This window comes from Mytilus edulis, chromosome 3, assembly GCF_963676685.1.
Source record: "Mytilus edulis chromosome 3, xbMytEdul2.2, whole genome shotgun sequence".
NCBI classification, from domain to species: domain Eukaryota; kingdom Metazoa; phylum Mollusca; class Bivalvia; order Mytilida; family Mytilidae; genus Mytilus; species Mytilus edulis.
In genome coordinates this window covers 11074907-11091037 of record NC_092346.1, presented here as the reverse complement: position 1 = coordinate 11091037, position 16131 = coordinate 11074907, and the positions used below count along the sequence as shown (strand labels likewise).

The 16131-nt window shown below is 33.7% G+C and overlaps 1 protein-coding gene across 1 annotated transcript in view; it reads left to right on the top strand.

Moving 5' to 3' along the window:
- LOC139515800 (uncharacterized) overlaps positions 1-15279 on the top strand; it is a 50851-nt gene extending 35572 nt beyond the window's left edge. Inside the window, exons 4-5 of the mRNA XM_071305498.1 lie at positions 235-261; positions 13180-15279. Coding sequence (XP_071161599.1) covers positions 235-261; positions 13180-13667 — 515 coding nt within the window. The 3' untranslated portion in view covers positions 13668-15279. The remainder of the gene's footprint in view (positions 1-234; positions 262-13179) is intronic.
- Positions 15280-16131: the final 852 nt, after the last annotated feature.

Below are 16131 nucleotides of genomic sequence, written 5' to 3'. Positions count from 1 at the left end.
ACCAAATGTTATGAAACTATATACACAATATCTATTACCACAAAACACAGATCAAGTTTGAATTTTGTTGGCGTCACTTTAACCGTTCTATTGTTATGCCCCTTTATATATGGAAAAAGAAGGTAAGATAATATGTATATACTTACCCTAACTGTTGAGTGTTCGACCTCAGCAGTTTAATCAAGCTGAGCCAATTTTATTCTTCTACATTAAACAAATCATTTTCTTTTTTAGAAACATCCAAGAGAAGTCGACTTCTTGGTAAGATATTTTAAACGCAATGTTAGACAATTCATAATCTGCATGAGGCATGACTGGTAGCATTCAGTATATCATTTTGGTACAGAGACCTGTTGGTCAAGTACAGATAAAGAGTCATTGTCTTTTAAGGTTTGATGACGTTCAAAATTGATAAACTTGATTAAACGGATTTAGAAATAAATACACTCAATGTAATAAAAGAGGGACCAAAGGGACAGTCAAAGTATCTCATATTTTACTACGGTAAACAGAGTAAAAGCATGGATTCACGTGTCAGTTGGATTTTAAAATCCGTTAAAAAGAGAGTCGTTTCTGTGTATGTTCTACCTATGTTTTCATTAAAGCAGCATGCAGTGTTAAAATAATTATAAGGATGGCGTAAGACATTTCAAAATAATATCAAAACGACTTTTAAAGTGCCAAGATATTTTTACTATCGCAGAAGATTGCAAAACAATTGCTTTGCTCCATTGAATATAAGCAATGACATATGATTTGATTGATCGGTTTGAAATAAATGTATTACAGATGACCACATATTTGTTTTAATTGCCATATCCTTAACCCATAACTTTTTTCTCGATTGTGCTCTCACCGAGTGGGATTTTACACCGAGTCTGTCCTTGTCCTTACCATGATCAATATGTCAGGTGCCACATATGGAAAATGTTCTGCTTAACCCTCTAGAGGACTTTATGTTTTTGTTTGGGTTCGTGTTACTCAGTCTATTATGAAGTGTTATGTTTACCCTTGTTTGTCTTTTGTCGTTTCCCTTTTCACTTTGACACTATGTTGTCATTTGTATGCCCTAGCCGTAGGGGAGGGGCATTAAGTTTTACCCTTGTCGCCAGTACGTGCGTACATACGTACTTCCCAAAGTTGGTTTCCGTTCTCTTACTTTGGTTTGCCTCGACCAAATGTTATGAAACTTGTACAAAATGCTTATTACCACAAAACACAGATCGATTTTACATTTTGGTGGCGTTACGTTAACCGTTCTAGTGTTATACCCCATTATAAATGGAAAAAATTGCTGAATGTTTAGTTTTCATTCTCGAACTTTAGTTTTCCTCAACCAAATGTTATGAAACTATATACCATTATTTATTACCACAAAACACAGATCAAGTTTGAATTTTGTTGGCGTCACTTTAACTTTTACACGTATAAGAGGCGTTCTTGTGAAAAAGGGCTAACATTCTGAACCAATAAGTCGAAATAATATTAATGCCTGAAAGTAGAAAAACCCTTTGTTTTTTGAATGATTTCTTTATTTTATGAAAAGTACATTTATATAGAAAATTAATAAATGATCACATTTATGATACTTCTTGTCTGCACTTGAGTACTGAATACTTGACAGGGATACTGGATCCTTTGTTTAAAGACATGGTACTCTAGTCGGACACATTATTCTAATTTAACAATTCGACAAGTTTTTGCCGTCTCCTAAATTATTCTATGTACTGAGCGGGGAAAAAACAAAAAACAATTTCCAAGTGTGGATCAAAACACGATTTGTATTAATCCTTGATTTGCTAGAAAATGACATCATCGAAATTTTATCTTAATTAAGGTGGTACCTAACATTACAGGGAGATAACTCTGTAAAGTCAGCTCAACGTTTTAATTACGTTGTGTTGTAAAAGGAATATTAATTAAGCTTCTCAATGATCAAAATTGGTGTTTGTCAAACTGCTATATAATCAGTGTAATTTTTCTGACAAAACGGTTAGTTCAAAATTTTTGAAATTTTTATATATTTGTTAAAGGATTAACTTTGACAAAATTTTATGAAAATTGAACGAGCCAAATTCATTTTAGTGAAAGTGTTGGGTACCACCTTAAATGACAATTATAATAAGTATAATTTGTTGCTTTATTTAATTGATTTATATCTTGCAATGTGTCACACCAAAAAAAATATATCTTAAAAGATGACTTATCTTCAGAACTATAAACGATCGAGTACCTTTTTAACATATGATTTTATTAAGAAGTCTTACAGACGTGTTTGTATTCATATGATTTTGGTATGATATAGTGGGATTATTGGACATATATCAGAATGCAAACACATATGAAATGAAAACATTTTCTACCAAACAAATATGTCTGTGTAAAAATAAAATTGACATGAAGACAATTTCAGATTTTTATTCCCCCGGCTGTAGCAGAGAGAGCATTAAGTTTTACCCCTTCCGTCCGTTCGTCTCGTACGTCCCAAAGTTAATTTCCGTTCTCTAACTTAAGTTTGCCTCAACCAAATATTATGAAACTTAAACAAAATGCTTATTACCACAAAACACAGATCAAGTTTGAATTTTGGTTGCGTCACCTTTACCGCTCAATTAAACCCCTTTACAAATGGAAAAACGGCTGCATTGTTCGTTTACGTTCTTTAACTTACTTTAGTTTGCCTCAACCAAATATTATAAAACGTATAAAAAAATGTTAACAACCACAAAACACAGATCAAGTTTAAATTTTGGTAGCGCCACTATAACCGCTCTAGAGTAATGCCTCTTTACAAACGGAACAATATATTCTTTTCGTTTCCGTACTCTTACTTAAGTTTGACTCAACCAAAAGTGATTTAACTTATACACAATGCAAAATACAGATCAAGTGTAAGTTTGAGTTTTGGTGGCATCACTTTAACCGTTGTAGAGTTATGCCCCTTTATGGCAAAATGGAAAAATGACTGCATTTTTTCATTTTCATTCTCTGACTTAAGTTTGCCTCAACCAAATTTTATGAAACTTATACACAATACTACTTACCTACAATCTTCTCGCTCCTGATGGAGCATAAGGTCGCTGCAAGATTTCCCCATCCAGATCTGTCTTAAGACTTTGTTTCGGCTTCTCCCCAGCTCATGTCAAGCTTCTTCAGTTCTGCTTCAATTGAACGACGCCAGGTGTTATTTGGTCTTCCTCTTTGTCTCTTCCCCTAGGGAGTCCATCTAAGAGCTGTCCTGTGTATATTGGATACAGGCATCCCGAGAACATGCCCCAGCCATCTGAAGCGCCTCTGTTGTATTTCGTTGAGGATACACGTGGACTTGGTCATCTCAAGGAGATGTTCATTTGAAATACGGCCAAAAGAATTTACAGATTCGCCTCAGACAACTGTGATGGAATCTTGAGAGCGATCTCATATCTAGTTTTTTTACTCTTCAGCATTCACTTCCATACAGAAGAAAAGGTTTAACATTACTGTTATATAGCCTTATCTTTGTTTTTCTGCTATGTTGGTTGGATCGCAGTCTTTGAAATGCAGATCTTGCCTTGGCTAGCCTAATTTTAATAACTTTTGTCGTTGGATCCTCTGTATTAAAGGGAAACTTCGCAAAAAAATCTAAAATTGATATTATGTCGATTCTGTATAAAAATGCTCAAATTTATAGATATTAAAGTTTTATTCCGCTAGATAAGAGATCACCATTGATTTTAAATTTTGAGTATCAATTCTCTGCGTTCCGCCAATTTGTCATCTTCTCCGATTAAAAATCACGATATGTCTAGAAACCACAAAGGACCACAACTACAGTAACCGATGTAGTCGTAATTGCGTGTCGATATCTTGTCAATCGTACGGTTGTTTTATCTAACTAACTAACATGATACGAAAAATGTTCTTATTTTTTCTAAATTTAACCATAGTCTGTTATTTTTAAACTGTTAATATTGGAATTAGTTAAAAAGTCAAAGTTCAAATCATAAATAAAGGCAACAGTAGTATACCGCTGTTCAAAACTCATAAATCCATGGACAAAAACAAAATCGGGGTAACAAACTAAAACCGAGGGAAACGCATTATAAGTGTTCCGTGAAAATTGTTTTCGAAAATCTGATTCGTTCATAATTCTTTAAAGTAATAAACTTTATTGAAAAAATTCGGATCTTCCCTCATCTGATCACCAGCATGGCTAAAGGTATTACTCCCAAAGGTATTGTGAGGGGTGTGAGGTGACACGTCCAGGTATTCAAACGATTTCATGTCGGGCTTGCAAGTTCATGCATCGTTTCACTTCTGTAGGTATTGATCAGTGTACACGGCCGATAACTTATAACAGAGACATATATACATATAGCTGTCTCTGCTTATAACTTTCCATTTTGAACTATCAGGTGTAAAATATACATCTCTGTCTTGCGTGTCCGAAAGTGATATAATATACTAGTCATTACTTAACTCATACGCCGTTTACATCCGCCCAGTAGCAAAACTACAATTGCATGAACTTACGAAGATCAAACAGGAAACTGGCTCGGACGTCGCCCAGTATAAAAAGGTCCGAAACAGACGTCACCATGGACACGGTGTCGTCTGATATGGCAGGTGTCCCCTCATCACCAGACATGACTAATATCTCAAACACGACTCATTCAGATCATCGTCCTAGTGACAATAGCAATATTACACATATACAGCCATGTTCAGTTCTCCTTAAAGACATTTTGGGTTTTGATGACACAGTACAACACTGTCGCATTTCAAAATGTGAGACCAAAGGCTGCAAAACTTGTGCTATTTTAATTACAGATGCTGAATTCACTAGCAATTTGACCAAGAAGTCATATTTTACCAGAAGTTACGATGATCTGAATTGTAAATCGATAAATGTCGTCTACGGATTAGAGTGCAACCTTTGCGGATTGGTATACGTCGGTGAAACGAAAGGAAGGCTAAACAAACGTATGTGCGGTCATAGATCTGACATTAACCTCAATGCTTACGACATTCTATACCAGCATTTCAATCAGCACGATCATTCCATCGTTTCTATGACAGTTCGCATTATCGAAAAGATATACCATAGCTCTAACAATCCTAATCTTTCAACTACTCTCCGTAGACAAAAAGAAGACTACTGGATTAGACAATTGGGAACTGCAACACCTTATGGCTGCAATGACAAAATTGATGGTATAGGTATTCTATCTAGTCCTTCGTGTAACTCGGTGAATGTAATGAATATTTTTAACTCGACTCCTCGACGGAGACGCAGTCATGGTCATCGTCATTATACATCACCTTCTCTACATGATGTCTCTATTAATGACTTGCTGCCATTCATACAAAAGCCGTTAGGTATTCATCACATTTGCACGAAACTTTATTCATTACCTCTTTCAAAACTTCATTCTCTGTTCAATTTATGTTTGGAATCCACTGTTACAAACCCTCATTCTAACCAATACAAACTTCAAGCTATAATTTCGGATATTGCAAGTCACAGACTTTTCAAGCCAGTTCGCATTGGAAAAGATGAAAAAGAGAAAAGATTTTTTCTAAATCTTTCCTTTGCCAACAAAGGTCTCGATGGCGTCAACCTAGGCAATATCCTTCATCATAAATTAGTTCAATCGAAAATACCTCCTTATTTCAAAGACCAGTCTGTACCAATAATTTCTTATACCTATACCAAACCTATTGCAACTAAAATTTTCAATTACAAACGTGTTTTGCAGGATCTCAATATTGACGACTTCAAGTCTAAACCTCCTGATTGTACTTGTGCTAGTTCCCAATTCACGTATAATCCTGCTGGCCACGTTATTACCGGTGACCTTAACATTGTTAATAACACTTCTCTACGAAATGTGTTATCGAAAGGTCCGAAATATCGTGAGCCTAAATCCATCAATTGGAAATACAACTTTAAAATTTTGATGGATTCAGTCGAGGATTATGCCAGCGCGAGAAGGAAGACGTAGACACCCTTTCCGAATGGATTAAGGCAGTGAGGTCGTTGATACAAATCAGAATTAAAAACTGAATGGATCCATCAATGCCCATGCTACGTCAATCTTTGAAGACCCAAATGTTGCAAAAGACCTATCCGACCTCCATGACAAATATGTTGTTGTCCCCGCAGATAAAGCCCCAAATAACATCGTTTTTGTGTGTAAAAGTCATTACATTAACTGCTTGATAAACGAATTAGGTATTGACAATTCACTTGGAAACTCAACATATACCCTCACGACACTTACCAAAGAGGAAATCCTGGATAATCATAGGTCTGTTCTATGTTCCTTTGGAATTTCAACCAAAGATGAAGAACTGGATCTTCCATCACTGTATTGGATACCTAAACTACATAAGTGTCCTTACAAACAACGGTATATTGCTGGGTTTTCCAAGTGCTCCACGAAACCTCTTTCTAAATTATTAACATCTATTTTATCAGCAATTAAAGACGGGCTTCAAAGTTATTGTGAAACTGCCTATTCTAGAGGTGGCGTGAATCATATGTGGATACTTAAAAATTCCAAAGATCTTTTAGAGTACATACAATCTAACTCTCTTTCATCTTGTAACAGTATTAAAACATTTGACTTTTCTACTCTTTACACAAGTATTCCACATTCCAAACTAAAAGACAAATTGAAAGAGTTGGTTTTGCTTTGCTTCATAAAAAAGAATGGCCAACGTAGATACAAGTATCTTGTCTTAGGGAGGGATAAATCCTACTTTGTAAAGAATCACTCTGATTCAAACAAAACATTCTCTGAAACTGATATTATCAAGATGCTTGATTTCTTAATTGACAACATATTTGTTACTTTCGGAGGACGTGTTTTTCAGCAGACTGTCGGCATTCCAATGGGAACAAACTGTGCCCCTCTACTTGCCGACTTGTTTCTTTATTATTATGAGGCTGACTTCATGCAGGAACTTCTTAGGAAGAAAGATAAGAAGTTAGCAATATCCTTTAACTCTACTTTCCGCTATATAGATGATGTTCTTTCACTAAACAATTCAAAATTTGGTGACTATGTGGAACGCATCTATCCTATCGAACTAGAGATAAAGGATACTACAGATACAGTTAAGTCGGCTTCATATCTTGACTTACATCTAGAAATTGACAATGAGGGTCGGTTGAAAACAAAACTTTACGACAAAAGAGATGATTTCAGCTTTCCAATTGTGAACTTTCCATTTCTAAGAAGCAACATTCCAACAGCACCTGCATACGGGGTATATATCTCCCAATTGATACGATATTCCCGTGCATGCATTTCCTATCATGATTTTCTTGATAGAGGGTTGCTGCTTACAAGGAAGCTATTAAACCAAGAGTTCCAAATGGTGAAGTTGAAATCATCCCTTCGTAAATTTTACGGACGCCATCACGAGTTGGTTGACCGTTATGGAATAACCGTTTCACAAATGATATCGGATATGTTCCTTACGTCGTAACTACAATCCCCTTCCCTTTCATGAATGTGACCTACCGAATTAGACTATTTATCGGATTTGTAATCACATAAGCAACACGACGGGTGCCACATGTGGAGCAGGATCTGCTTACCCTTCCGGAGCACCTGAGATCACCCCTAGTTTTTGGTGGGGTTCGTGTTGTTTATTCTTTAGTTTTCTATGTTGTGTCATGTGTACTCTTGTTTTTCTGTTTGTCTTTTTCATTTTTAGCCATGGCTTTGTCAGTTTGTTTTAGATTTATGAGTTTGACTGTCCCTTTGGTATCTTTCGTCCCTCTTTTATAAATAACATTTCTGGTGTAAAGAATATTATTTATAAAAATATAAATAATACCAAAAAAAAAAAAAAAAGATTTGAAGAAATAAAAATCTATTTTCATATTTTTTCCAAGGGTTAATTTGGGAAAATGTAATATATACTCGTTGTCAATAGTAAAGGACAGATTGGAACATACCAGAAATATTGATTTAAAAAAATGTACACACGATTCGTTTATACGCCTGGATAGAAAGTTACGGAACTAAAGCGCAATTTAAAATATACACATGTATACATTGAACATAAGAAAGAAACATACATTTTGTGTAAATTTGGGTAAAAGTTTTGTAAATAGACATGTCTACGTATGCCAACAGCATGTAATCAACGAATTCGATAGACTATTGTATACCAGAAGAAGAAGAAGAAGAAGAGAACCAATTTGATTTAAATACAGGTCGATATATAACTTGGTTTGGTTCATCGAAGCTATGAACATAGTAAAATCACAGATTTATTTATCAATTAGATTGTTCTCGAAAAAAGGAAGAAATTCGTCATCATCACAATTGTTCCGACACTCATGTAATATATATGCAACTAGACGTACATTAATAATCCCCAAGGGATGTGAATATTTTCTAGGAAAACTATTGAGTATTAAAGTTTCAAATCAATTTCGGGATTTATTTTCTTTCTTGATATTCAATGACAGCAATTTAAAGAATAAACTGCTTGTCCGCTTTAGGGGTATTCTTGCCAGTTGAACAGACTTATAATAACATTTGGTTGACCTTTTTCACACTTGAAAAGAATATCTATTCGTAATTTTTCGATTCCATTCCATGAAGATCCTTAAATTTCCTGTCAATTTTTTAAAGCATCATTTTTTTTCAAATAGCTGAAGTATTCATGCGTTGTGAGATTTAAACTATTTTGATGAGAACATTAATTCCTAAATAGGTAAATAAAGATCGCTTTGGATGGACTAAATTATATAATTGCAATTGTTAATGATGTGTTTGAAATATTAAAGGTTGCCGATTCTAATTTAAAAAAGTACGATTTTTAGTTCATACACTCGTGTTTAGAAGGCTATTTTTATTTATAAATTTATTCAATTAAAATAATTCAGTATTTTATCGTTACAAAAGTAATTAGAAGTCCTAATTCATTTAAAAGTGAGCTTATGCAAAATATATAAAAATATATAACAGCTATCCAGTTATTGTGCGACATTATTACTCCCGTAAATTAATTTTAATTCTTTTTCTTACATTTCTGTGTCTAAAACTTTAACTGACTCCCGTATATCATTCATACGAAATGTTGTTCACATCTGAAATGGTGAACAGTGACGCCTAGATGTCACTGAATGAAGATCAAAAGATTAGAATTACATAATGCTAATCTTTTAATTACCTTGATTTTAACTACGCATTCAACATTCACTAAGTGTCACAAATTGATACACATTTTATTTCCACAGTACAAGCAAGTGAAAATGTTTGCTGGAATGAAGCAAAAAGTTCGAATACAAACATGTATTTTTTAATACACTATCGATCATGTGAGATCACCCCTAGTTTTTTGGTGGGGTTCGTGTTGTTTATTCTTTAGTTTTCCAAGCTGTGTTTCATTTTTAGCCGTGGCGTTGTCAGTTTGTTTTAGATTTATGAGTTTGACTGTCCCTTTGGTATCTTTCGTCCCTCTTTCATATGTTTGTTTAAAGTATTTTTAGAAAAAAATCATAAATATGTTCTATTGTATTATTTACTTTAATTACTAAAATTTGTATAAAAAAATCCACACATAAATCCTACAATCTAATTTTAAAAGTTGAATGGCTATCACTTACTTTTCGTTGGTTAATAGCTACACCAAAAGTCGTCGATGCGCTTTAAATAGGTTATTAGATGGTTAACGAACAAGACTTAAATGAGATTAATTTCACTCCCGGCATGCATAAAGACTTAAACTACGTCACATAAGTCAGGAAGTTTGAAGAAATAAAATTAATAATTCCCAATTTTCTTTTTTATTACTTTTCATATCAAAATAAAACTTGGGGAATATGTTTTTTATGGTATTATAAACATATATAATAAGATGAAAAGTGAAAAATCGCGAATTATCCCTTTAATGACAGTTCCTAGATAAGTACATTTATCTACTTGTTGGATGTCTGTGCCCTCAACTTTTAGTCTTAAGTTTGATGTTGTGTTTAGTCGCATTTCTTGAGTCTTTTTTGCGTTCTATTCTAGTCCAGTTTGGATTGCAAAATGGCTGAGCGATCTGTCCTATCCTGCATATTGTCTTGTTTTGATGACAGGAGTGCTATATCATCAGCAAAGTTAAGGTCCTCCACGTTGTAAACATTGACCATGTGATGCCTCTTTTCTTGACGCTTGAGATCAACCGCATCACCCAGTCAATAGCAACCAGGACTAATATTGGTAACGTTGCAGCCCTGTCGTACTCCAGATTTTACTTCAGTCAGTTTCCTTTTTATACGCCCGGGACGGGACGTATTATGGTATACCATTGTCCGTCCGTCCGTCCGTCTGTCCGTCCGTCGTCCACACTTCGGACAATAACTCAATAACACTTTCACCAATTTCCAAGAAACTTTGGTGAATTGTTTATATCTATTGACGTAAGCTCCCTTTCGTTTTTTTTAATTTCAGATTTTAAGTTTTGGATTTATGGGGCTTTATTCATAAAAAAGGGGGGATTTTCAACACTTCGGACAATAACTCAAAAAGGCTTTCACCAATGTCCATGAAACTTTGGTGAATTGTTTATATCTATTGACGTAAGCTCCCTTTCGTTTTTTTTTAATTTCAGATTTTAAGTTTTGGATTTATGGGGCTTTATTCATAAAAAAGGGGGGATTTTCAACACTTCGGACAATAACTCAAAAAGGCTTTCACCAATGTCCATGAAACTTTGGTGAATTGTTTATATCTATTGATGTAAGCTCCCTTTCGGTTTTTTTTAATTTCAGATTTTAAGTTTTGGATTTATGGGGCTTTATTCATAAAAAAAGGGGGATTTTTAACACTTCGGACAATAACTCAAAAAGGCTTTCACCAATGTCCATGAAACTTTGGTGAATTGTTAATATCTATTGATATAAGCTCCCTTTAAATTTTTATTAATTTCAGATTTTAAGTTTTGGATTTATGGGGCTTTATTCATAAAAAAAGGGGGATTTTTAACACTTCGGACAATAACTCAAAAAGGCTTTCACCAATGTCCATGAAACTTTGGTGAATTGTTTATATCTATTGATGTAAGCTCCCTTTCAATTTTTATTAATTTCAGATTTTAAGTTTTGGATTTATGGGGCTTTATTCATAAAAAAAGGGGGATTTTTAACACTTCGGACAATAACTCAAAAAGGCTTTCACCAATGTCCATGAAACTTTGGTGAACTGTTTATATCTATTGATGTAAGCTCCCTTTCAACTTTTATAAATTTCAGATTTTACATTTCTGTGTTATGAATTTTTATGCTTAAAAAAGGGGAATTTTCCAATTTTGGGACAATACATTTAAAGCATAAAAGACAAGTTAAAAGAGCAAAGGGCGTATCATGCGCTAAAGCGCAGCCCTTTATTGTTTAGTATCTCAGCACATTCAAAGTTGGTATAAAAGCATTTTATCATTGTGACGGTCTTTTGTAGTACTCCGTATGATATATTGATTGTCCAAAGAGTCTCTCTGTGTAAACTGTTGTATGCCTTCTTGAAATTGATAAAGTTGATATATAGAGGTGCTTCCATTATATACTTATCTTTCAATATACTGTTCAATGATGTTTTTAAGAGCAAATATCTGATCAATGCATTCTTTCTCTTTTCTTAAACCAGCTTGTTCATGTCTCAACCTGTCATCCAGTTTGGAGTCTATCCTGTGTAACAGTATTCTGCAAAACACTTTACTTGCGATTGAGAGTAATGTTATCCCTCTGCAGTACACAATACTCATTACCACAAAGTACACATCAAGGTGGAATTTTGTGGTGTCACTTTTACGGTTCTAGAGTTACAGATATGTATTCCCCTTTACAAATGAAAAAATTGCTCAATAATTTGTTTGCGTTTTCTAACTTAAGATTGTCTTAACTAAATGTTATGAAACTTATACAATACCTTTTACCATAAAACACAGATCAAGTACAAATTTGGGTAGCGTCACTTTTACCGTTCTTAAGTAATGTTAAAGTATAGCTTTAAAAGATATACAAGCGGAGGCATCATCTGTGTCCCATGGACACATTCCCCATACATTTTTATATTCTATGCAAGATTAATATTACTTTTACTGTTTGGTCTGTTTTCTGTGATATCCATTTGACGTGGCTCGGTACTTATACATCCCGTCAATGTGTTGTTTGTATTATCTTTCATTTTTGCAGGTGTGTTTTGAACGTGTGACTTTTTGTGTTTCTTTGGCACATATGACGTGGATCTGTACTTTTAAAGATCCCGCAATTATGTTATTGTTCTATTCTAATGCCATTATGTTATTGTTCTATTCTGATGCCATTATGTTATTGTTCTTTTATAATTTTGAAAATACTTTGAACGACAAAATTATTTTACTCCCGTAGTGGCATTAACCATATGTGGATTTTTAAAAATTCTGAAGAACTTCTGGATAATTTTAAATCTCAGTTTTTTCTGTAATTAGTTCTAACAAAACATTTGATTTTTCAACCCTGTATAACACCATTCCCCATGTGAAATTATAATTTTGAAAATACTTTGAACGACACAATTAATTTATATTTCTTCCTGTGTGACGTTTACATTCTGACGTCAAACACGCGACTCTACACTGGCTTCGGCTTCTCTGAGTTGATGTGAATGCAGTCACAGGGCTTCACGTATTTTAATTCTTTATAGGTTGATTTAAAATACGTATATAAGAATGCTATGAATGTGGTTGTTACATTTGATAGATGCTTTTTGTAATTCTTTGTTAAATATTTGTTTGTTTTTGTTCTAATTGATAGAGTGACACAGTGATGACTGCTGTACCCTTATTTTGACAATTTTACCTATTATGTCTGTTTTGTGCACGCATCGTTGTAAATATAATGGAATTTGATGCGACTGTCATACAAGTGAGAGGTTTAGCGCTATTAACCCAGGTTCAATCCACCATTTTCTACATTTTAAAATGCCTGTACCAAGTCAGGTATAAAACAGTTGTTGTCCATTCGTTTGAAGTGTTTTATCATTTGATTTTGCAATTTGATGAGGGACCTTCCGTTTTGAATTTTCCTCGGATTTCAGTATTTTTGTTATTTTACTTTTTGGTATGTAAATTGCAAACAGTTTTCGAAATCTAACTTACTAAAAGATGACCAAATTCAAGGACATGAAACCATAATTGTTTTTATATATATTCTAGGTTTAACAAAAACAGAAATTGATGGACACTTGAAGGAAGGTACCTTTGTGGAGACACCTGCTGTACAGGCTTGTATCAAACTACTTGAAACGAACTCACTTCTTGTGCTAACAGGGGCAGCTGGTACAGGAAAAAGTAGAAACAGTTTAGAAATACTCTTACAGTTCCAAGTCAAAAATCCTGAATTCAAAACAATTAAACTTACAGAGTTACATGATTTCGCAGATGTTGTGACTGAAGAAGAAAAGCTAGTCATATTGTTTGAAGATATTTTTGGTAGAACGAATACAAAGTTTGCAGAAAATACCGATGTCCAAATTATTGATAGAATACATGCATGTACTATTAAAGGCAACATTAAGGTGATCTTAACTGTAAGAGATACTATTAGAATGTCTTGTCAATGGATTTTAAATTCACACAAAATTTTTCATGGTAAATGCGAAGTTGATCTAAGTTCAGAAACATTCAAAATGAAAAAAAAATGAAAAAGAATCTCTCCTTTTAAAATATTTTGCTGCCCATAACTTTCAGCTTCTTGAATATAATGATCCTGAAAATTATTTTAAAGAAGTAATATTGGATCCTCTAATTACTGCCACTGTCAATCGGGTAACATTCCACAACATAGTTGAATCAGAACCGCTTTTGGGATTCCCCGAAGCCTGCTCACTATTTACGGGTAACAGGAAATTAACTCGTCTTGGTTTAAGTTTTTTTAAACACCCATCAAAGTATTTATTTGAAGAAATCGAAAAACTAAGGAAAAATGGCAAACACAACGAGCATGATCGAATGTCTTATGTGACATTAGTTTACATCCTTTTGAATGAAGATTTTCTTGATCCAGATGATATAGAGTTGAAAATTTGTATTGAGATCTTGGAGTCGTGCTATGGGATTTCCAATAAAAAGTTACCAGTATGCCATATCACAGATGCCGCAAGTGAAATGATAGGAAGATATCTGATTTTTCACTATAATGATGGCACTTATCACCTCCAGCATCAAACAATATTTGAGAGTATTCTAATATCATATAACAGAGTAGATCCGGGATTAATTTTGTCAAGACTAAGCTTTGATTTTATTAGAGAGATGGTGCGACTTCAGAAGTATGAACCGAGAGAAGCGGAGATAGTAATGAAAATATCCACCAAATATTATCCCATGCTTGCAGTTCGAATAATAGAAATAATACAGTCAGAATATTTTAATAAATCACTTCCATTAAATTTTCAGTTGTTGTGCGAATCACAGATAATCAAAGAAAACGATGAGATGTTTTTAAAACATTTTATTGAAAAAGCACACCGTGCTTACTTTGAGCCAGACTACGATTTGCAAACATTTGTAACATATGGTGGTGAGTGCAAATTATGTCATCTGTATATACCAGCACTTCTTTTAGAGCGCATTACACAACAAAACAAACTGAATGAAAGTATCACTCTATTGGTTGATCACATAACTTTAATGCTTAACTCAAAAAGCGAAGAAGATATTGAGTTTGTCTGTAAATCATCTTTGTTAGATGCCTTTTTAAATGTGTGTGATTTGGAAAACAATGAAAACATGCTAGACAAAATGTGGGCATCAGTTACAAATTTAAATATGTCTGAGATGACAGAATACATAAGAAGCAGTATCAATAGGGTGTGTTCTCGTTGTCCAATGACAACGATGAAATGGATGTTAAACAACATTGATCGAAGAATATTTGATATGAACCAATTACTGAAAAGGGCATGCGAATTCAAAAGACTGGATATTGTACAGTTTATATGTGAAACAATAAACCACAATCAGCTTGACATTACAGCAGCATTTGTTGCAGCAATAAATAATGTTTGGAATGATTCAGACGAGTCTGTCTCAAAATGGTTGATAAATAATATTGACCTCCAATTATTTGATATGAAACAAATTACAAATGAAGTTCTTGAAGTTGGATGTAAGAAAGATTTAAAGTTCTTACTCAAAAATGTGAATAACTGCGTGTTGGACATTAAACTAGTGTTCAATAAACTATATAAAGAAGGAAGAAGCAGTATAGAGAGTTTAATAAAATGGATGGGGGAAAATGTAGAAAAGAACAAATTAAACACATTTGAAATGTCAAATCTGGCTTGCATGATCGAGGACATCGAAGTAGTAAAGTACTTGATTGATAATATTGATCTTGGTCCATTGGATGTCATGTTGATCCTGATGTCTTTGGTGAGCAGTAATTGGCAAGGAGACAAGATTGAATTAATACAATGGATTTGTTCAAATGTTGATTTAAAACAAATCAACATGATGATCATCATTGAAAAAGCTTTTACAGAAAGAAGATATGACGAACTTAAGATATTATTGAAAAACAGTAAAGAAAATCTTAACACTTTTCTTCGAGATGCATGTAAAAACAAACAGTTAGAACTTATAAAAATTTTGTTGTCTGTTGCTGATCATGACAAATTAAACTTGCGAGATGCAGTTAAAACGGTTTGTATTTTAGAAAAGATGGAACTGTTAAAGTTTTTCTTGTTCAACGTAGATCATAGATTGTATGATGTGCATCACGTTATGAGAAAATCCTGTAAGTATGGATGGACTCATATTGTGAAGTGGTTATTAGACAATGTGGAACATTCATCGTTAGATATGAATACAGCTATGCATACTGCATTACATACAGAATTTGCAGGACCTGATAAAAAATTGGTTAGACTTTTTCTTCAATATCCAATTCATAACACAGTTAATGTTGATGAAATAATCAATGAGTGTTGCTGGTGGGGACTATTAGATTTAGTACAATTAATCTGCGAAAAAAATGATCACAAGCAACTAGATATGAAAGAGGCAATGAACACAGCTTGTAGCCGAAGCCATTTTGAATTGGTCGAATGGATGTTATCTAATATCGAAAATAGCTTGTTTGACATGCCAACTGCATTTGATAAA